The sequence below is a fragment of the Glandiceps talaboti genome, chromosome 5, assembly GCF_964340395.1.
Source record: "Glandiceps talaboti chromosome 5, keGlaTala1.1, whole genome shotgun sequence".
NCBI lineage: Eukaryota > Metazoa > Hemichordata > Enteropneusta > Spengelidae > Glandiceps > Glandiceps talaboti.
The window spans coordinates 26,315,198-26,340,334 of NC_135553.1; the positions used below are offsets into that span (position 1 = coordinate 26,315,198).

At 33.6% G+C, this 25,137-nt stretch overlaps 1 protein-coding gene across 2 annotated transcripts in view; it reads right to left on the minus strand.

Annotated features, from left to right (window-relative positions):
- LOC144435075 (transmembrane channel-like protein 5) overlaps window positions 1-25,137 on the minus strand; it is an 84,344-nt gene that overhangs the window by 9,251 nt on the left and 49,956 nt on the right. Inside the window, exons 1-12 of one of the 2 annotated variants that reach the window (XM_078123623.1) lie at window positions 24,851-24,971; window positions 19,346-19,585; window positions 17,433-17,667; window positions 15,656-15,740; window positions 14,795-15,052; window positions 14,083-14,231; window positions 12,732-12,879; window positions 11,933-12,088; window positions 6,920-7,065; window positions 6,312-6,400; window positions 5,687-5,793; window positions 3,624-3,724 (exon numbers count right to left, since the gene is read on the minus strand). In XM_078123623.1, coding sequence (XP_077979749.1) covers window positions 3,624-3,724; window positions 5,687-5,793; window positions 6,312-6,400; window positions 6,920-7,065; window positions 11,933-12,088; window positions 12,732-12,879; window positions 14,083-14,231; window positions 14,795-15,052; window positions 15,656-15,740; window positions 17,433-17,667; window positions 19,346-19,585; window positions 24,851-24,893 — 1,757 coding nt within the window. In that variant the 5' untranslated portion in view covers window positions 24,894-24,971. Of the gene's footprint in view, window positions 1-3,623; window positions 3,725-5,686; window positions 5,794-6,311; window positions 6,401-6,919; window positions 7,066-11,932; window positions 12,089-12,731; window positions 12,880-14,082; window positions 14,232-14,794; window positions 15,053-15,655; window positions 15,741-17,432; window positions 17,668-19,345; window positions 19,586-24,850; window positions 24,972-25,137 lie in introns of those variants that run through there. The other variant, XM_078123622.1, reaches the window with a different exon arrangement.

Sequence of the window (25,137 nt, forward strand, 5' to 3'; positions counted from 1 at the left end):
TGACATAATGATTTAATATCTTGACATCATTGTATTGGGTGCAGTGACATAATGATTTAATATTTTGACATCATTGTATTGGGTGCAGTGACATAATGATTTAATATCTTGACATCATTGTATTGGGTGCAGTGACATAATGATTTAATATCTTGACATCATTGTATTGGGTGCAGTGACATAATGATTTAATATCTTGACATCATTGTATTGGGTGTAATGACATAATGATTTAATATCTTGACATCATTGTATTGGGTGCAGTGTCATAATGATTTAATATCTTGACATCATTATATTGGGTGTAATGACATAATGATTTAATATCTTGACATCATTGTATTGGGTGCAGTGACATAATGATATAATATCTTGACATCATTGTATTGGGTGCAGTGACATAATGATTTAATATCTTGACATCATTGTATTGGGTGCAGTGACATAATGATTTAATATCTTGACATCATTATATTGGGTGTAATGACATAATGATTTAATATCTTGACATCATTGTATTGGGTGCAGTGACATAATGATATAATATCTTGACATCATTGTATTGGGTGCAGTGACATAATGATTTAATATCTTGACATCATTGTATTGGGTGTAATGACATAATGATTTAATATCTTGACATCATTATATTGGGTGCAGTGACATAATGATTTAATATCTTGACATCATTGTATTGGGTGTAATGACATAATGATTTAATATCTTGACATCATTATATTGGGTGCAGTGACATAATGATTTAATATCTTGACATCATTGTACTGGGTGCAGTGACATAATGATTTAATATCTTGACATCATTATATTGGGTGCAGTGACATAATGATTTAATATCTTGACATCATTGTATTGGGTGTAATGACATAATGATTTAATATCTTGACATCATTGTACTGGGTGCAGTGACATAATGATTTAATATCTTGACATCATTGTATTGGGTGCAGTGACATAATGATTTAATATCTTGACATCATTGTATTGGGTGTAATGACATAATGATTTAATATCTTGACATCATTGTATTGGGTGCAGTGACATAATGATATAATATCTTGACATCATTGTATTGGGTGTAATGACATAATGATTTAATATTTTGACATCATTGTATTGGGTGCAGTGACATAATGATTTAATATCTTGACATCATTGTATTGGGTGCAGTGACATAATGATATAATATCTTGACATCATTGTATTGGGTGTAATGACATAATGATTTAATATCTTGACATCATTGTATTGGGTGTAATGACATAATGATTTAATATCTTGACATCATTGTATTGGGTGCAGTGACATAATGATTTAATATCTTGACATCATTGTATTGGGTGCAGTGACATAATGATTTAATATCTTGACATCATTGTATTGGGTGCAGTGACATAATGATATAATATCTTGACATCATTGTATTGGGTGCAGTGACATAATGATTTAATATCTTGACATCATTGTATTGGGTGTAATGACATAATGATTTAATATCTTGACATCATTGTATTGGGTGCAGTGACATAATGATATAATATCTTGACATCATTGTATTGGGTGCAGTGACATAATGATATAATATCTTGACATCATTGTATTGGGTGTAATGACATAATGATTTAATATCTTGACATCATTGTATTGGGTGCAGTGACATAATGATTTAATATCTTGACATCATTGTATTGGGTGTAATGACATAATGATTTAATATCTTGACATCATTGTATTGGGTGCAGTGACATAATGATTTAATATCTTGACATCATTGTATTGGGTGCAGTGACATAATGATTTAATATCTTGACATCATTGTATTGGGTGTAATGACATAATGATTTAATATCTTGACATCATTGTATTGGGTGCAGTGACATAATGATTTAATATCTTGACATCATTGTATTGGGTGTAATGACATAATGATTTAATATCTTGACATCATTGTATTGGGTGCAGTGACATAATGATTTAATATCTTGACATCATTGTATTGGGTGTAATGACATAATGATTTAATATCTTGACATCATTGTATTGGGTGCAGTGACATAATGATTTAATATCTTGACATCATTGTATTGGGTGCAGTGACATAATGATATAATATCTTGACATCATTGTATTGGGTGCAGTGACATAATGATTTAATATCTTGACATCATTGTATTGGGTGTAATGACATAATGATATAATATCTTGACATCATTGTATTGGGTGCAGTGACATAATGATATAATATCTTGACATCATTGTATTGGGTGTAATGACATAATGATTTAATATCTTGACATCATTGTATTGGGTGCAGTGACATAATGATATAATATCTTGACATCATTGTATTGGGTGCAGTGACATAATGATTTAATATCTTGACATCATTGTATTGGGTGTAATGACATAATGATTTAATATCTTGACATCATTGTATTGGGTGCAGTGACATAATGATATAATATCTTGACATCATTGTATTGGGTGCAGTGACATAATGATTTAATATCTTGACATCATTGTATTGGGTGTAATGACATAATGATTTAATATCTTGACATCATTGTATTGGGTGCAGTGACATAATGATTTAATATCTTGACATCATTGTATTGGGTGCAGTGACATAATGATATAATATCTTGACATCATTGTATTGGGTGTAATGACATAATGATTTAATATCTTGACATCATTGTATTGGGTGCAGTGACATAATGATTTAATATCTTGACATCATTGTATTGGGTGCAGTGACATAATGATTTAATATCTTGACATCATTGTATTGGGTGCAGTGACATAATGATATAATATCTTGACATCATTGTATTGGGTGCAGTGACATAATGATTTAATATCTTGACATCATTGTATTGGGTGCAGTGACATAATGATTTAATATTTTGACATCATTGTATTGGGTGCAGTGACATAATGATATAATATCTTGACATCATTGTATTGGGTGCAGTGACATAATGATATAATATCTTGACATCATTGTATTGGGTGTAATGACATAATGATTTAATATCTTGACATCATTGTATTGGGTGTAATGACATAATGATTTAATATCTTGACATCATTGTATTGGGTGCAGTGACATAATGATTTAATATCTTGACATCATTGTATTGGGTGCAGTGACATAATGATTTAATATCTTGACATCATTGTATTGGGTGCAGTGACATAATGATATAATATCTTGACATCATTGTATTGGGTGCAGTGACATAATGATTTAATATCTTGACATCATTATATTGGGTGCAGTGACATAATGATTTAATATCTTGATTTAATTGTATAAAACAAAATATTAAATGCACCACTTCAGAATGAACATTAAAACAATCTATACATTTACCATAGATCATATTATGTCACTGCTTTTTAATTCATTGTCAACCATTTTATTTTATCTTAGTTTATATTCTTATCTATTTTATGTGGCTGTCTTTTAACTTATCTGTTGTCTGCGAAACTACACCAATTTCCATTGTAAACTTTTGTGTTTGTATGTGACAATAAAGTTATTATTATTATTATTATTATTATTGATGACTTTCCACAACATGAGTTATTATTACTCTTACCTTCTGAGAAATTCCACAAAGAATACAGTCAACAACAGAAATATAAAATCAATGATAACAAGACGGTACAACTCCTGGCCAAATTCAGTTTCCCAACAACGCTGTACAAGAAAACACAAAATGTACCAAAATGTATCAACCTGTTGTGTAGTGTATAGCTGCTATATTACACTAAATGTATCAACCTGTTGTGTAGTGTATAGCTATATTACACTAATTTAAAGATTCAATAAAACACTGATTAAAAAAGACTCTGTCAAATGTGTACATTACAGCAATTTGTAAGTCTTTTTATTACATTAAACAAATCAACATTTATACTAAGTTTGGCTGATTATGCTATATTCTTGGTCATCAGAAAAACAAAAGACGTATAGTTTGGCAACCTGGAGTACTGTTGACAAGCAGCTTTTGGAGTTGCCCTCAGTGAGGGCCATGGTAGATTTCACTATTTGAAACAACAACAACAACAACAACAACAACAACAACAACAACAACAACAACATTAGTTCAAGGTTTTTTATAGAAAAATTTAGTTGCATTCTTTATGGTCAAAACATTGTTATTAAACTTTGTTTCAGATCACCACATTTTCAGGAACTCGGGGAGATACCTTAGCCACATGTTGGACTGTTTCTGTGCTGCCAAGATAACTGAAATATGGCATACTGAGGGTATTAGAGATAAAACTGCACATACATTCCTATAAACCATCTCAGCATTCTGTCTGTTGGGGTCTTAGCTAATAAACAGTATTTGGATTGAATGTGTTCATTTGTCTCATACAGCCTGTAATACATTGTATTTCATTCGAATAGAAACATTGACATGGTCTGGTCATAGTCATTGTTGATACAATGAACTAAAACTGAGTTACAAATATGAATTATACTGTACATGATTTGTGAATGAAGGTCTATCCTATATCATATCATATCATTATCATATCATATGATATTCAATTTAAACTTCATGAAATTCACGTTAAATGTCATCAGAAAACATCTCTCTGAATGGATAAAACACATCGATTTTGAACAAAAACGAACTTAAATAAAATGGCAGCCGATCATCGACATTGAAGTTAGGAGTATCACGCATGCCACAACACTGGAATTTTCAAAACAAGGTAATTTTCACAAAAATATCCATACCCAAATGATACTATTTCTGATCATAAATTCATAACAAAATCGTACACGTGCATACATTTCACAACGGTATCGCGGGCACGGCTGTGGATGGCGATCCACTGACACTGTGACAGTGTGTAAGCTACATGTACCACCATACTGCAGTAGTTATGCTCGCCGTCAATCATCTGGTTTTACTAACATATTAAAGCATTTCCTGAAGTTTTTAGACAACTTACTCTAATACCAATATTGTATTTCGAAATATTTTGGAAAGTTACACCAAAATCTGATGAAAATCAATGATCTTCAGAGTAGGCTGAGCGGGGTTAACAAACTATGTGTATCACTGTATATGAATGTCACCTGATAACAGGTCCTTTGACACACAAAGCGTACTGCATAGCAAGCAGTGCTTTTTATTTTTCGTAATTTCCCTTTGAACTCCTTGGCATAGGCATATGATAAATCGGTTATTACCCAATATCACCTCTTCATTCATCATATCACTGTTTGTGCAGTTTTCGAAGTGTGACATGAGTCTAACGGAAACTGCACGACTGGTGATAGAAAAGGTGATATCGGGTTATAACCTCATACTATCGTATTCTTTCACTAATAATATCTACATTTTCCTGTTTGTAAAAAAAGGGAAATAGAAAATGACAAGAAAATGTGTGCACACTTCCTGAACACACTGGTAATGACAAAGCATTGATAGAATTGAGATGTTTGTCAAACTATTAAAGGGGTAAAGTAATCATACATTAAAAAACATAACAACATTACTATACATGATTTACTTCTCTTTAAAATGTTAATTCTAGTGATTGTATATTGAAAACTCAAATGGGTTTGATAAATGCATTATTATTAATATATTACTGTAACAATAAAGATTGGACAGTGATGATTCAAATCTGTTCCTACCTCTATACATTCAGTTTCTGTAGTTCCATTAGTCCCATTGTCTGCTAGGACTATACTAGCTGTGGAACCTACACCAGGGGCTGCCGTGGTTTGATCATTGATGAACTCTGAAAAAAAAGTGACAATGCCTAGAGGTGATAATCTGATGAATAGGGAACTACAGCATGGAAACATACATACATGTAGAGTGTACAAATATGAACACAGTCAGAAACCAGAAAAGAATATCTTGAGATTGCAAATGTATATGTGTAAGTGTGTGTGTGTGTGTATGTGTGTGTGTGTGTGTGTCTGTCTGTCTGTCTGTCTGTATGTGTATCTCTATGTGCCTGTGTATGTACATGTGTGTCTGTCTGTCTGTGTATGTATGTATGTGTGTGTGTGTGTGTGTGTGTGTGTGTGTGTGTGTGTGTGTGTGTGTGTGTGTGTCTGAATGTATGTTTGTGTGTATCCATGTATGTGTTGAATACAAGTGAGACAGACATTAGGAAGGAAGATGGAGATGAAGCAGAGAGGTAAAGATAGAAAAGAGATGAAGAGGTGAGAGGGAAATGTAGGTAGAGACATATATAGTGAACCAGATGGATAGACACAAAGAGTAAAGCAGATTAAAAACATGACTTACCTGAGAAAAAGTCTATTCTACCACAACTTGATCTTTCATACCAGAAATGAATCATGACGACCAAGAGGGCAGCCTTCAACAAGATTGTCCTACAGAGAACATAGTGTACAAACAATGTTACTATGGTAATCATGGTAAAACAATGTAACACTACTAGTACCAATATAAACTATTAATGGTATCAACATAATTTGTACAAATACACAAACTATGCACACAACATATAGTTTTAGATTTGGAACTCTGCTGTACCTAGTCTTACAGTTGCTATCATCTAAGGCCAGCCAGTTTAAGGTGTATGTGACCATGTTGTCTGAAGTTGATACACTATCTGTGTGTTACATTGATATGATGTAATGTGTTCTTAGTCCAGAGATTTGCCATGGTCTTACTATCTACAATGGCAACATGGGCTAATATGTCCTTAAACATGGATAAAAATGTCATTTTGTAAAAGCGTATGTAATGTACATATGCTGGTAGAAAACTTGACATTCACAAAACAAAGCATACACAATAATATATTTCTTAAATATTTTAAACAGCAAATCAATTTTGTTTCATGCTTCATATAATGAATCTTTACTAATAGTAAAGATATAACATACCTTGCCATGGTGATGTAAAGTTTTACTCTAGGACTTCGATATCGTTCATAATTACTGATAAAACTAAACACAGGTGGTAGAAATAGATCCAGACCACAAATAATCAATGGCATGATAAGGACACTGAATGTTGCATTGTCTAATTGCTGAAAAAGATAAAAATTCCAAAACATCAATTTTCATTGAATAGACTTATTTATTTTGGCACAAAAAAACACAGCCTTTCACAATTTGCCACTACTTTATTTTGGAGGATGAATTATTTTGGCTATAATGTATATGTACCTATAGTAACACAACTTTTGTAAGTTTGATGTTCAGATCTAGTGAAATAAAGCCATCTTTAGTATTTGTAATTACCAGTGAAAGTGATTCCTATTTCATACTGATTTATTTTGGCACAAAAACATCCTACGCTGATTAGTTAAAAATAAGTTGAGGGACAAACATTACAGGAAATAGGACCCAGTTAGTTGCTGCTGATATTATAAAATGAATGTCTGGCCATAGAGGGCGCTATATAGCAATGTACCACGTCCACAGGGAAAGAATTGATAGAAATCAACCTCAACATAATCACACATTAATTTCTTTGTATATCACCAACATTTGAAGTGTCTTCAGTCCTTTTTTTCAATTTAATATCTACGCTTAAATGTTAATGTGTAATGGCAAAGATCTTTGTCAAATCAAAATTGTTTTCAACAGTCATGGATAAGAAGGCCAAAATGACACTTGATGATAGAAATAAATGACATAGTTAATATATTAATACACTCTGTCACAGGATTAAACTAAAGGACTACAATAAAGATTGAGAAATGATAGTATTGGAAACACTTCAAACAATGTTAGAAAATAACCCCATTTATATATGGGCAACAAGTAAAACCCTCCTAGTAAGCTGCTAAACACAACAACTACACTATCAGTATTTAATTAGACACAAATGTTATCAGCAATGCATTCATGGTACAGATATAGTACATACTGGTAATTGTATGCCAAACAAACTGTAGGATGTGACAGTAGTACAATCTATACTGTCACACTTCATAGTAGGTACCTAGTGTTAGCATACACAGAGAGACAAGCATGATAACAGATCAATCAATACCAAAAAATAATAATAATATAATCATAGTATATGAATTAGTTTATTTTGTAGTTATTACAACCTTATTTTTACAATTATTACAATTAGTAAGCATTGACAATATTGCAATTGTTATAACATTATTTTACAATAGGATAAGATTACAAATAATTTACAATTAGCATTTAGGTGTAAATACTTCAAACTACGACAGCAATTCAGTTCTAACATTTTAATTTTCATAAAATTTAATTTCATATAGTTTTATGTATTCACAAATATCAAATGATAATTTATTGGTACCAGATGGTTGATTTATGTATATTTCTTGGGAAGTATTCCCTATAGCACTGATGCAGGATACACATAATTACTTCCTTATGGCTCTAGCCCCTACAGGGAATGTTCCTTTCCCTAGCTATTTACTCATTAGATTATACCCCCTCTAGGCAAACTAGAGACTAAAAGACTAACACCAAGACAAAGTATGTGACCATTACATGTATGTCCCACACTTCTACACACAAAGTAATGGGTAAGACCATGTCTTTCATACATCTTTATACAGCTTTTAATATGGTTAACATTTGTTGCAGTTTTTACTTATGAAAAGTGATAACATAATTAAAAAAAACATAGCTTACTAGTCAATAACAAGCGACCTATCGGTCAGAATAGCTCCGCTGTTGTTTTTAATTTAATTTTTTATTTTGGTAACATGTAGAAGTGGTTCAGTTCTTCAGCTCTTCACTATGCAGTTTTGTTTTAGCGATGTAATAAAGTGGTTAGTGGTTTCATATGATGTCTCACTATAAAACACACTTTACAGAGAAAGTTGGTAATGTATTGTACTTTTATACCATAGTCACCATTTTATGACAAAAATCTACTGTTATGAAAAATTACACAAAATCTCAGAAAAATAATGACTGGGAAATGCGCACAAGAAAAAAAAAAGAAGAGGATTTTGAGGTTGGCTATAAATAATTCCAGTGTCTTACAGCTTTAACCCTGGAAAATTTTAATGATGAATGAAATAAACTAGGGATCTAAAATAATTTTGAGGCAATCCGAATTTCAATTTTCTAACAAATTTACCAAGTCAACAACATTCAACTTGTACTAGTTGTAGTAGACATAACATCATCTGATATTTTAATTTACAGTGTTTCTTGTGACCAGCGCCTGTCAGCAGACTAGGCCAATTTTTTTTCACCATTCCATTGTATTTAAACCCTGTACTTGACATTTCGCAATATTTATAATTCTCAACAAAATACCTCAACATGCCTCACCTCGCTCGTACTCAAAGCAGTCCCGGTATGATCACTGACTAGTCGTGCTTGCATACGGGTAATCCGGGACTCGATTCTGACAATTATCCCTGCTATTTGTTTAGAGTCAAGTCAGCAATATAGACTTGTGCACCGCCTGTCGTATGTAAGCAGGGCTAACCACAGGCATGACCAGAGAGAACCTTTTCGGATTTACATGTAAAACGGGGAAAGATGCGAAAAACATAATGCAAAGTCTGAAGCCAAATTAAAGTTGTAATTTTTTAATTATTTTTACCTGCCAAATATTTGCATTTTGGAAATGGCAAGACACGTTCATGTCGTTTAACTTTACATGTAAACTGTCGGCCAATAAACAAAGTTTGGTCGATCACAGTCGGCAGTGAGACTGCTCTTGCATAACTTCAACCGCATGCCAAGGCATGCCTTCCTTACGCGAGTTGTCTTCATTCTGGTTCACTGTCACTCCAAATTGCATGACAATATAGAATTAATCACAAGATACAGTTTATCTAAAAACATCAAACTTTTATAGTGGGTCTGAAGTGTGATTTTAGTGAGTACCAAGAACGCTCATGTTGTTGCTGTGGAAAATCGCCCGGACGTCAAACGAGGTCAGCTTCAGCTTCCAGGTCAAATCAGTCATTTTCTACCGGAAATCCTTGAATGGTCCGGACCGTTACACAACGATCCTACTAAATTTACTTGCCATGGTTATTTAAAACACATAAAAATCCACCTTTTTGTGAAATTTGTAAACTTTCTGGTCCGTATTGAGGAAACTATGAGCATGGAGGGTTATACTTCCATGCTATGAGCGAAAAACTGGGTCGAAATTTCAGGGCTTCAAGTATGTGTCCCAAATTCGTCGGAAAATCGGTATTCCTAAATGTAATGCCAAAATTTATTTTGCTGGCACGAAAGAAGAGATATCAGTTGAGGTTTAGGCGTTTTCAGTATCTAAAATGGGGAACTCTAGTGAAAGTTACGGCGAGTTGAAAATACCGAAAAATAAGGCCCGTGAGCAGCCATTCAAAGTGTCGCTATCTGGAGCATATGAGGATAGATTGTATGCAAATGAGGGTATTGCAGACTGGCTGATTATGTAGAAGGGGTGCAAAATTTGGATATGAAGTTTACAACCCTGTTTCGAACAAACACTTGTCATTTGGGCGCACAATGCGTAGAATTATGACTATAGCACATATTACATTGCTTGTTTGATGTCAATAGTGTCTTTTGAAAGGTGGCAGTTTACTTAAAGTCTCGTGGATTGATTTCCAATATGGCGTCGGCCATAATGCTCATTAACATATTCATTTTTTCTTTAAATTACAAAAAAAAATCATAAAAAATAGAAGAGAAGATGTGCTGACTTGAAATTAACAATCTGAGTAAGCTACCCCCTGTGCATCAACACACCAGATATCAAAGCAATCTGACAAGTAGTATTCGAGGAGATGATGATTTTTTGAAAAAAAATCATAAAAAATTGAAAATGGCACAGATCAACTTGGCATGAACAAATCTGAATAGCCTTCCCCCAGGGAACATGCACACCAAATATCGAAGAATTCTGACTGTCACTTTCGGAGAAGATGATGAAAATATAAAAAGTTGACGGACACCAATGATTAACCTATACTCTATACTCTAAACCCACCTATACCTTAAAGCTACGCTTTCAGCTTTCGCTGACAGCGGAGCTAAAAATGCAATAACTACTGTGTTTGGTAAATTTGACAAATTACATACCACGTAAATGAAAAAAAGTACTAATCAATTTGGTAGTTCAAATAATAATGTAGAATGTACTGAATAGCAGTGAACTTTAGTAAATTGAACTTGTGTGTTATACCCTTGTAATTTATATATATGCTATATTTGAATGTCCCTATGAGAATTTTATGTATGAAAGGGGAATGCCACTCCAGAAAATAGATTTCTTTTCATAAACTTGGGGTTCTGGCGAGACATTTCCAGATTTCACAATGGATCAATTGTGCATGCTTGTCAAAAAACACCAAACTGAAACTATATTTTACCTCTACTGTACTGTTGACACTGTTCAACCATTGCTTCATGGGACTTTAACCTACAGGCATATTTATTAGATGAACACTGAATATTCATGAATCCTAAGTGCTTAGTCCTAGTAGTACCTTTGGATAAATGTGCGTCTAGTACATATTGTATGTCTGCTAAGTCCCATTAATGAACACGTGTGAGATCTATAGAGGTGAAATTAAGTTAGTTTCAATTTGGTGTTTCATGGCAATTGGGCAAAATGTATTTTATGTGAAACAATGAACTGACTCTCCACAACCCAAAGTGCATCTATTTCCTGAAGTGGCATCTCAATTGAAGGTTCAAACAACAATGAAAGAATTGTTCATAAAGCATGTGATGCAATATTTCTAAATCAGCAATTATGTTTCATGCAGTAAGAATATGTCATCAGGATGGCAAAATAAATAAAAAAACCAATGTCATGACAAATAATGCCATTTGTAGGTTCATATTAACATTTCAATGCATGTACACGTACTTGTTGCTTTTATATGTAGACAATGACATAGCAACCATAGACACAAAATACTTCATCTAAACACTATAACTTACTTCATTAATGTTCCTTTGGTATCCAATGACGACACCGGCACAGGCCCCTGCTATCAATGCTAAAACCAGTAGATTAGTACACAGTCTTCCAAACCATATACCACATGTCTGTGTTGCTGTGTATTCCTTCTTGGCGTGCTGACTAGACAACTGTTCCTGTAAATCAAATCATAACAGTCACTGTGATTGTTTGCTTGAATACGTCTTCATCATAGTACTAGACTCTCTTACAGCCCTCGGAGCTTCGCTTTACTAAAATTAAAGCTAAACGAATTATTTTGTATGTACCGATGCCAGCTAATTAACCGTACTCGAATATCCTTGTACTATGCGCCCTCATCGACCATGATAGAGATAAACATTCGTTGACGTGTGACTGCGACGCTCCGTGTTATCGCGAAGCTCGGACTTCGCGATAACACGGAGCGTCGCAGTCACACGTCAACGAACATATATCTCTATGTGGTCGATGAGGGCGCACAGTACAAGGTTGTTCGAGTACGATGGGGTACGTTATGTAGATGGTATCGGTACATACAAAATAATTCATTTAGCGTTAATTTTAGTAAAGCGAAGTTCCGAGGACTGTGAGAGAGTCTATCATAGTACCAGTCTACAGAAGGTTTCTCCCTAAGCCAGGTTTGCATTCTATTTTGGAGAAGACCTGCAATGTAGAATTAGTGAAACTAACTTTTCTGTGTCCTCAAAGCACGATGGAATGCAGCTAAGATAAAACCAGTTGAGTATACAGTTTTGGTTGACTATCACAAAACTAATTCTATTTCTATATAATACTTACAGCTAGTTCCAGGTAAATACTTTTCTGTTTAAGTTTGGCAGACTTCTTGGCTGTAATGTTGTAATCCCAGCTACAGAACACTTTGGTGACATGGAAATTATAATTTCCCCTACCAACAACATAGTATTGTCTGTAAGCTTGGGACATGCTGTAGAAATATGAAGAACACAAAATTTCACAATTACGAAACACCTCAGAAACTATCAACTTTACTAACATTCAAGTTCAACTCTCGTTACCTGGAAAAGAAATTTCCAATGTAGGCATGTCATAAAAATGACAATTATTTCCTTTCTTGTCCACATCATGACTGAATACACACACTCACACATCACTATAGTAACTGTGAGAATAAGTTGACCATTTTGTTCTTAGTTTGTCACTCTCGCATTATTGAAATAAAATATTATTACAGGTACCAAATATTAACACCACTTGCACTACATCACATAACATTGTACTACAGTATATAATATTCAGTTATTGATATTATATTACACTCTGTTAAAAACCCCAGCCTTATTTCATAATGACTTATGATGGTTACAAAAACTCTGACTTGCTCAGTGACTTTATTTTGAATTTAGTCATACCTAACTTCTCATACATGTACATCTACTTTATACGACATATTTAGAGGTTGACAAGTGTTGACAAGTATGGGTCCAAAATGCTACATATATCACTCCTTACCATTTCACACACTTGACATACTTTTGACCAAGTACTACATCTGGCATTTTTGGCCTCATATTTGTCTGTTCTTGATACTTTAGACTAATTACCTGTATATTTCTAGTAAATTATGAAGAAAATAGCTAAAAAAATATGGTTACGCCATGTCTACCAAAATTGTCATGCTAGTTTCAACTGTACTGTTCACCTCGTATTGCTACCACTTGTATTTACATCATAACCACATGCCACTAGAGGGCGATCATCACAAGTCTTCAAACCTTGCCAGTCGTTACCTGGACTGCCGATACAAGTACACTTCTCTACCTCTTACTGGTTACATGTGTTTATCAAAATCAATACCCTACTTAAGAATCTTGAAGTGAAAGCTATATACACTTTAACTTTCAGAAAACTGACGGAAGTATCCTTACTAGTAAAATTATTGAGTAGAAAATAGAATCTTTCACTTCTTGGACAGATAGGCAAATAAACTGTCAGGTATTACATCATGTTGGGCCATGATGACTATACCTTATCAGCTAAAAGGGTGGGCCAATGAGGGGGCCATAACATGGCACATCTACAAACTAACAGAGAAATCAAACAGTATTTTTAATGAACTTCAACCAGGAAATTAGAAAATGTAAAGAAAAAAAAGTGACATGTATCTTACCTGAAAAGTACAGCAATTAATATGAAGATAGAATAACCACCACATGTAAATAGATATGCAACTGGCATATCATAATAATGATTGGATGTTGCTGAAAATGTCTCATTGGTATAATAACCATAATACAGCTCAGTATTAGTAAACCAACCCTGGAAAGGAAATTACACCATAGATTATGTAAATGAGCTAATTGATATGCAACTGGCATTTTTCATATTGCTGAAAACATTCTAGGTTGTTTACTTTATATGTAAATGTATAGTGAGCAGTGTCATGAATTAGCATATTAGGCAAGCTTACTACCAGATGGCTTTAGGTGGCAACTACTACTTTTCAGTCAATATGTTTTGTCATATCTGCTCTAGTTGTCCACTTTGTTTACAGTTTATGTTTCAAGTAATCTATGAGTGAGTTCAAGTTCATGCATTGACAAAAGACAAGAGACATTTATTTACTAGTATATTGTGAATAGTATAGATTCACTAAATTGCAGAGATCAGTATTTCCAACCATGTACCTTGATTTTGTTAGCATTTTTGAACTACAAGTTTTCTGTATCAAACACTGTATGAGATTAGAATGTGCATGGCATGAAAGTTATGATATTTAGCTCACCATGTGATCCAGACAATTTTTTAGGATAATCTTGAATTATACTTACTTTGCAATGGGTGACATGATTTATATAAAGTACTAGTAATATACAACTTACCATGCCTGTAAGAAGATCCCATCCAGAAAACGAGGCATCATTGTATTTAGGACTTGGTTCATAAATTAACTGAGGGATGGTAATGAAACTAAAACTTAGTAGAAAGACAGGAATATTGAGTATCAGTAACCATCGTAGGAAAGTGAAATATGATGTTACACCACTACCAAAGTTACCCTCTATTTTCTTGATATGACCACCCCAAAAGTTGACAGAGTAGATGAAATCTTTGATGCTGTTTTTGAACCTCTGCCATGCCTGAAAATGAGGAAAAGGTACAATAAATCATTTAGTTTACAATGTGGTCTTTTATACATATTCTATTCATATTGTTATACTGGAAGTTAATACAAATATACTCTTGACAGAAAATTTTTGTTTTTCCAAAAGAAAATCTGATCTGTGTACTTTGTCACTGTATGTATACAACAGTTACTAGAGTGCAGCTGTACTGTCATACTTGTACTTCCGTGTATGCATGATAATGATGATGATGATGATGATGTATGATGATGTCTGTGTGTGTGTGTGTGTGTGTGTGTGTGTGTGTGTGTGTGTGTGATGATGTGTGTGTGTGTGTGTGTGATGATGATGTGTGTGTGTGTGATGTGTGTGTGCACACATTCATTTCTGTGTCTATGTGTATGAGTGAGTGTGTGTTTGTGTATGTGTATTATACACTATGCATTTGTATGTGATTTAGTAAGTGTACTTGTAAGTGTATTTGTGTGTGTATATAGATATGCATGCATGTCTGTCAGCATATTTCTAGTTACTGCATTCCATATAGAAGGAGAAAAAGTTCACAGCTAACATTTGATACTAGCAGGAGATTTTTAGACAAACAAGTGCAATACATACCATTCCTACATTGTACATAATCAGGGTAAAACATCCAAGAGATTTGTCTTTTTTATCTTTTCTTCCTCTTTTTTCTACTTTGTCTCTGTAAAATAAAAATGTCTGATTGAATTTATTGAGAAGTGTGATCTTCCCAGAAAGTGATGATAGAACAATGCATAATGATATACCAAAAGTGATGATAGAATAATGCATAATGATTATACCAAAAGTGATGATAGAATAATGCATAGTGATATACCAAAAGTGATGATAGAACAATGCATAATGATATACCAAAAGTGATGATAGAACAATGCATAATGATATACCAAAAGTGATGACAGAATAATGCATAATGATTATACCAAAAGTGATGATAGAATAATGCATAGTGATATACCAAAAGTGATGATAGAACAATGCATAATGATATACCAAAAGTGATGATAGAACAATGCATAATGATATACCAAAAGTGATGATAGAACAATGCATAATGATATACCAAAAGTGATGATAGAATAATGCATAATGATTATACCAAAAGTGATGATAGAATAATGCATAGTGATATACCAAAAGTGATGATAGAACAATGCATAATGATATACCAAAAGTGATGATAGAACAATGCATAATGATATACCAAAAGTGATGATAGAACAATGCATAATGATTATACCAAAAGTGATGATAGAATAATGCATAGTGATATACCAAAAGTGATGATAGAACAATGCATAATGATATACCAAAAGTGATGATAGAACAATGCATAATGATATACCAAAAGTGATGATAGAACAATGCATAATGATATACCAAAAGTGATGATAGAATAATGCATAATGATATACCAAAAGTGATGATAGAACAATGCATAATGATATACCAAAAGTGATGATAGAACAATGCATAATGATATACCAAAAGTGATGATAGAATAATGCATAATGATATACCAAAAGTGATGATAGAACAATGCATAATGATATACCAAAAGTGATGATAGAACAATGCATAATGATATACCAAAAAATGAACTGTTATAAATTGTTTATAAATTACTACTATTGTCAAGACATCAAAGAATACAACCAACTACTTAATACAACACAAGGAGAACTGTACTGTAAGTCACCATATTAACTTTGCAAGTGCTAGATAAACCAGCATGTAACATGACAGGGGTATTTAATATGTTATCTTAGGTCACAAGTCACATCACATCACCAGTTTGACTATATACATGTATACATGTCCAACGTGATATGGTTACTGACAGATAAGACTGTAGAGGAATGGTAGTAACATGATATTTCATTGAACTGACTGTTCAAACACATCATATTTCTTTTTCAACAAGAGACAAGTAGTTATGTGTCATGTGATATCTGTATCTTGCATTCTTTCACTGTCTGTATCATCCTTCCCTCTCCATCTTTCTCTAACTCATTTTCACATCACTGTCTGACTTGTAGTCTCCCTTTCTGTTTGTCACTATCCCCCAGTCTGCCTGCCTCTCTTCATATCTACCCATTTTCTCTCTCTGTGTGTGTGTGTGTGTGTGTGTGTGTGTGTGTGTGTGTGTGTTTGTCTTTGTGTCTGTCTGCCTGACTGTCATTGTCAGTCTCTGTTTTAAAAAAATGTACCAAAGAATTCTACAAGTTTATCATCTGAATATTTTGCTCAAACACTCAATACTCAATGGCTGGAAGTGTTTTGGGACTTAGGAGTCCATCCATCCTCATAATATCTGTCTGAGTGTCAGTTACAAAACTGAACGTAGCCTTACCGTATTCTCCTCTTGGTTTCCAGACTACCAGGTATACCTTTAATGGTGTTTCTTCTTCTGATTGTAGCCATAGCTGAGTCACCTGTCATGTTATCATTGTGAACTATACGTTCTACTGCTAGTTTTGTTCCACTGGAACCTCTACCTCTCTTTATTGACATTGTACTTTTGGTACTTTTACGACGTCTTAACCATTTATTGCTGTTGCTACCACTTACTGCTGCTAGAGTTGTTCCTGTGTGATGAAAAAAATAAATAGTGCTAAATTATCAGTACTTGCAATAGCATTTTACTTCCTGCTAGAAAGTCAAAATAGAACAAGATCTGACATGAAGATTGACTTACTCCCATGCACCTATATTAATGCATGTGAAGTGCATAGAGCAGAAGTTAAGGTGTCAACCATGAAATTGAATATTCATTATTTTTACAATACACCTAGGGAGTAATATTCAATTTCAGCTACTGAGAATGGAGTTGTAGCACCATTTTGTAAAGGGTTCAAGGTGATGTAATTTTGGAGGTTTGAATTTAGTGGGACATCATTTTATAGTCTAAGTCAGTTGATTAGTCACCCGTTGTAAGAGTAAATATTCCAAAAAAGACACTATCTTTTGGTCTTTGCTAGACAACTGACTACCGTAATTCTACAAATTTGGTTATCATTTATTGCAAATTTGCTTGTATTTCTTTTATTAAATTAAAGACAGAACTGCCCTATATAAAGAGGATTATGGCTAATCTATGCAAATGCGGGAAATTCAAACTGCTATACAGAGCACTAGCTTCTGGGTCTTGTTTTCAGCATTTTTTCTGTGCTTCGAGAAACACACAGGTCATGTATCATGTACAAATTGTTTGTGAATGTCGTAGGATGGTAACTTGATACACAAATTAGTTGAAAATCAGTCTGTTTGTTTCATAGAATGAAAAAACCTCTCCAAATGAGACACATTCCCCTACAAACAGCTGCTTAGATTGTGTGTCATTCAGGATTATTCAAATATGCGGAATTTGCATGTGAAAAACCCAGATATAGGGAATGTTTATATTTTTGTGATTACTTGCCAGTGAGTCATCACAAGTTCTCCACCTCCAAACATACAGTCAGTCATATGCAAAAATGGTCCCAGGCGCCACCAGTTGCGTGTTTAAAGGTGATTCAAAATGCTCACATTCACTATAGCTAATTTGCTAGACGACATGTTTGTGAAACGCATTCTGGTTTTAAAACTGCAAACACCTTAAAATGACCTTTTTTTCAGTCAGTTCCCTTCGGATTTACTTCGAGAGTTTTCGGGTATTTCCGGTCCCATCTAGACCACAGGATTTTATGACGTCATAAGGAGTATGGCGTTAGCACTAAGACTATGACGAGCGTAGTCACTAGGTGAATAAAACTCAACAGCATTGTGAAAAAATATATTGCTGGTGGTTGTAATAGACATTAGATGCTTTTTAAAAGTTTTAAAACCAGAATGCGTTTCACAAACGTGTCGTCTAGCAAATTAGCTATAGTGAATGTGAGCATTTTGAATCACCTTTAAATCTGACTGAAATGCTTTATGCCAAGATTTTCTAGTATGTATCTCAAATTGAGGAGGGTAAAATCAGACTTTTCAGCAAATAAAAAATCTCTTGAAAATGACACTTTTGCACAGTAGATCATCCAACACATATCACCTACCTAACTGTCGACTTGGAAGTAAATCCAACACATATCACCTGTCCTACCTACCGGTAACTGTCGACTTGGAAGTAAATCCAACACATATCACCTACCTAACTGTCGACTTGGAAGTAAATCCAACACATATCACCTGTCCTACCTAACTGTCGACTTGGAAGTAAATCCAACACATATCACCTACCTAACTGTCGACTTGGAAGTAAATCCAACACATACCACCTACCTAACTGTCGACTTGGAAGTAAATCCAACACACTGTGTGGATCCCTCAGAGCAGCAGCGACTGCTTCTTCTTCTAAGACATCATCTGGGTCATCTTCATCTGAGTGATACGATGCACTGGATGCCATGGAAACTGCTCTCTTGTGTCCATGGTGACCAGGCTGTTGTATGTATGGCTGTCTTTGTTGTAACTCATAGCTTTCCACCGGGCTTTCCCCTTCTTCCTCAAAGTAAGGATTAACTACATGAGAAGTAGAAAAACAAAAGAATTAGAGAGAAATTCATTTGTCATGTGTGATATGCACATCTTGAGAAATCAGATAGTTTTTATAAGGTCTTGTTATAATCACTTGTCAGATTCACTCATTATTTTGAAAATTATTTGTGTCACAACAATGTAATATAATTATAATCTATCCTACTGGACTTGCTGTTGTTTTGAATGGCAACAGTTTCACATCCTATGCTGGACACTTCTTCAGGCCGACTGATGATCTGTCGTTATCAACTTCATACCTGAATGATTGAGAACATTTATTGATATATTTGTGTCATAATTTGTAATTTGTAAACTGTTCATATGACTATGTTCCCAGAGTGTACAACATTAATTATATATTGTATGATATATTTGTATTATAATTATTACTATTATTATTATCATTATGAAGTATGTTCTTCCAGGTTATGGAAATTGTGACATTGTTATCACCCACGCTGTGACAACTACATGTCTTGAGATAACTTATATCCATCGTTCTTCATAACAATGTAACTGGTGATATTCTTATTGGTCTGTGTATTAAAACTTTTAACCATTGAGACTTATATACTTGGGATAAGTTTAATCTTTAGTGATAGCTGGTATTACTGTTAATTGAGTGTATAGTTGTGAATGTTATCCAAGGTGGACATAAACATGTTCATAAATTAAAAACCTTTCTGTAGCCTTGATAAGAAAGGGTTCATTTCCACAGCATTCCCATATCAAATGGCAAGTCACTATAAATAGTTTGTTGTCCATTTAAGTTCACCAGGAAACCAGAAAGACTTTAAGTGGCTTGAAATGGGTATGGTTTCTGAATAGTAAATTAAGCCACAGGTCACTTTCCAAGTAACCTACATTGTCCTGAATAAACCACAGATCACTTTCCAAGTAACCTACATTGTCCTGAATAAACCACAGATCACTTTACAAGTAATCTACATTGTCTTGAAGACCCAACACCATGTGGAATTCTTTGTTTTTATGTCAGCGGCTTGTGAGTATGATGCACAGAGAATTGGCTATTATCATATTATTATACAATTATATCATAAAACTTAAAAATTTCTGAAGTTTGCATTTAATCAAATTTGTAGGTACACTAGCTGGTCCTTTTTAATTACATTATAAGAATGATAGATTATGGCACGGTAACATCTCTTTGCTAGGGTAACTGTATCTTCAACATTTATTTGACCCAAAACACAATATTATGTTGTTAACTTTTAAATGAAAACATTTCCAGCTTTACATTTCCAATGGTATATTCCTTGCCCCAACTTGTACTTGTACTGTTGTATAATACTTTTGTTCTGCCCCATATCACCTACTGTCTTGAAGTGTGGAGCAACACGTGTCCAACATACCTGAATTAAATATTTTTAATTCAAAAAAGAATAGTGCACACCATATAACAGATAGTCACTGGTGTGCTCACTTGGCACCATTATTTAAGAGGTTGAATATTCATGACATTTTCAAACAGCACAAATTATAGCAAAAGCAAACCATAGGACTGGCCAGTTCACTGTCAAGTATGCAGGTGCTAAATATTCTGGAATAGCATCCCTAGCAACACTCGCGACATAAATAGCAGGTCATTTCCAAAAAGAGTTCAAAAACTATCTCCAATCAGTGTAAACTATTCATACTTCATATTCATAGATTGATTACTGTTTGTCTGTAATTTAAGTAGGTCATTTGTTGTTTCTTTGTGTTTGTGTACTTGTTTGTTTTTTGGTCCACCTATATATATATATAATGTATTTTGTAAATCCTTTATGATTTTTTTCTATTCTGTCAATATTGCAATACATTCAATTTAATCAGCAGCCCCAGTAATTAGTATTTCCTAATCCATAAGATTGTAAAAAAGGATGGACTCGACTAGTTGCAAAGACAACTTTTTTTCGTCTCCCTTTCCCATGTTGAATACTTGATACATTGTAGAATTGTTATATATGTATTTCTGGGAATAAAAATTATTATTACCAGACACTATATTCATGGGGTCATCTATGTAACAAATCCTAGACACATCACAGCAGCTAGCTGTGACCTAATTTTGTGTGTACATTATTATCCCCTTTAACACAAGAGAGTTGTTGAAGAGTTGACTACTATGTTATACCAGTTACATGTCAACACAACAGACATTTCCTTATCAACCAAGACATAGAAAAGTATGCAGAAAAACATTGCAGTAGACAGAACACAGCTGATACCAATAAATCACCATTACATGTACATACCACTTACAGCTGTTGGTGGTCATAAGGAGAATGATGACCTCCTGGGGTCACAATTAGTAATCTCAGCATATACCCTTTACAAGTAATATATCAACTCATCTCAAGCTCTATAAAATGATATTACAGGGTAATTTAATTGCATTGAAAGACCAATTCTGTGTTTTGCTGTGTAGGACAACTGTTAATTAATTCACAAATTCTAAATAGAAGAAATATAAAATATCAACTTTCATGTTGGACAATGTCTAAATAGAGGCGCTAAAAAATGCCAACTCTCTACAATGTAATGACTCAAGTCAGACCAAGACACTATGGTAGTACTGACAGTGATGCATTACAAAGAAGGACAAATTCTGTGTTCTGCTGACGAAATGTCTGGTTCTTTGAGTTCTATAAAAGTGGAATGAAGGATACATGTACTTCTCAGTTTTTGTATATGTTTTGTTTTTTGGTTTGAAACTTGGATACAATTTGACAAACTTACCCAACCCTCTTACTCCTAAATCCACTTTTAGTCTTTACTTCTCCAAAGACACTTGATTTGACAACTTTGTGCAAGCAATCACATTTTCCTGACTCAGTTGGTTAAAGATTGTATGCCATTCATTGTTTTACCTAGTATTAATTAGTCTCTCTGAGTCTAAATTTTAGAGGTTTCATCTGTCAAGGGTCTATTTCCTACTACTTATTTATCACAAATTTCATTTTCTAAATCAATTTTTTTCAACAATTTCAAGGAGTGGTTTTGCCACAACAGGAACAAATAGAAAGCTTTTCTTAAGAACAACAGGGATGAATAATAACCATATACAGACAAAACAAGTGTCTTCTCAATGCTGAGAAATGACAAAACATTTTATTGCCCTGTAGTCAGTTCATGCATATTGACAAAACTCAGTTTACCATCAGTCACTGAGTCAGTTCATGCATATTGACAAAACTCAGTTTACCATCACTCACTGAGTCAGTTCATGCATATTGACAAAACTCAGTTTACCATCAGTCACTGAGTCAGTTCATGCATATTGACAAAACTCAGTTTACCATCAGTCACTGAGTCAGTTCATGCATATTGACAAAACTCAGTTTACCATCAGTCACTGAGTCAGTTCATGCATATTGACAAAACTCAGTTTACCATCAAGGAAAACTACGTATGTTTTCTATTATGATATTACCATCAATCAACTTATTGAATAATTACAGTTTATAATTTAAATACAAATAGCAGTACAAGGTCATTTATTATGGATATGAATAATGAAAATATTATTGAAATGAAAGGAAATTGATCTATTTTATCACTACATAATACCAACTGCATATTTTGATGTTCCAAACAAAGTAGTCCATTAGAATTATACTTGTAACAAGCCATACATGTGGCATTTTGTTTTGATGAATTACATTGTCAGAAAGTACAATGTTTATAAAACCTTGTTCATTTATGACTATTTCAGAAAAATCCAATACTTTGAGATAAACCCGGTGTTGATGGTTCTCTCAGACACTTATGAAAATTACACACAATTGTCACTTTCTGAGTTCTTTGTACTATGGATAATATGACAATTCTGACATGTTATAACTAAAATGTCTATCAGCTTGGTAGATCAGCTTGGTAGATCAAATGATTTACTACAAAGGTTACAATGTACAAGTAGTTCAAAGTTTTTAGCATGGAGCTTTTGATCTGTCTTGGTGGATGATCCTCATCAAAATGACAAATTCCTTATAGTTACAGCTGACCGTTATGACATGTTATTTATAGCAAACACTACATTTATATGAATGTAACAAAAAGTAAAATTGGGAGGACTTAATCAGTCTTTGTTTTGATGCTACACACCATTACATGCATACCATCCACTGGGACTGAATGTCCTTCAAAACACAATTCTTACTTTCATGTAATGTTGTTCTATCAGAATGAATCATAGGGGATATTGATAGTATAAATACTGTAGTGTCTACACACATGTCACATGAAATAACTGAATGGAAAGTACAAAAGACTTACAGTTATCAAACTTTGGTTTGTTGGTCTTGGAAGCCATGTCAGTCACCAGTAGACTACATTGTGGTGAGTATAACAGGTCATCTCAATAAATAACATAGCACTGTTTAATGCCAGTATACATACATAACTACATGTAGGAAGGGCTTGTCACAACTCCTCATTTTAATGTGTCTATTATACTGTCATATTTGCATATGAATAAAGAGTTCAGCAGGGTTGTCTCACCGATGCTGGTAGGTCAATGTCTCTGGGAAGGGAAACAAGTATTTCTATGTATTCACCCCTTCCTGTATTGCTTCATTATCACAATTTACAGCATACATATGGAAATCAACTTGCAATAAATGCCATGGTAAACTTTAACAGAACTCAAACAGGTACATATGGGTGTGTGTTAATTGCCAGACTAATACTACATGTATGCTGGAATCAGTGTTCTACTGTACACCCTTTAGTAAAAGATCTTGATTCTATAGTGTACCATGTCTGTTATTTTTTAGAAAATATTTCATAGTTGTTATAATTTCAATTTTCTGTAAACCTAATAATGGAAGTATTCATTGTAGGATTAAAACCTATAATAATTATAATGGACCATAGTATAAAATTATTAATTCATAGTGGAGATTGGGTGAAAGCAATAATAACAGTAGTCAAGTCTTGTTGTTTATGACTTACTTCCGTTAATTTCATAAAAGTAGCTACTTATCAGCTAGATAATTACCATATTAATAGTTTACAAACTGGAGCATGATAAAAATTCAATTATGTTCATGAATCTAGAAATTACTGAGTGATAAATTATTCCTTCTTTATAAAAACGACATAATCTGACGATAATTTATGAACAATCGTATCAGACTGTCACATCATGTTTGACTAGACTTACTAAAGACTTTAAGGTATTGTTCCTGATACTGATTGGTACATAGTAAATCAGAAATATAGTATATGTTTGTATACTAGTACCTGAAAATGGCAAAGGAGTGTATTCATAGCTGACTGTAGTCATATCAACAGTTTGACATCTTACAAAACACCATACATGTATAGATACTAGTATTTATGAAATGTCTTGTTTACAGTGATTCCAAACAACAGCCTTTGAACTCTGTTCTGTCATGTCATGCTTGAATGGATATCCTCACAGTGGATGAATAGTGTGTCAATGAGTCAATTTACAGTCATAAATCACATACTTTGGAGGTGTGGTCAAACCATTCAATATTTTCATTAAACTTGCAACTGTTAACTTA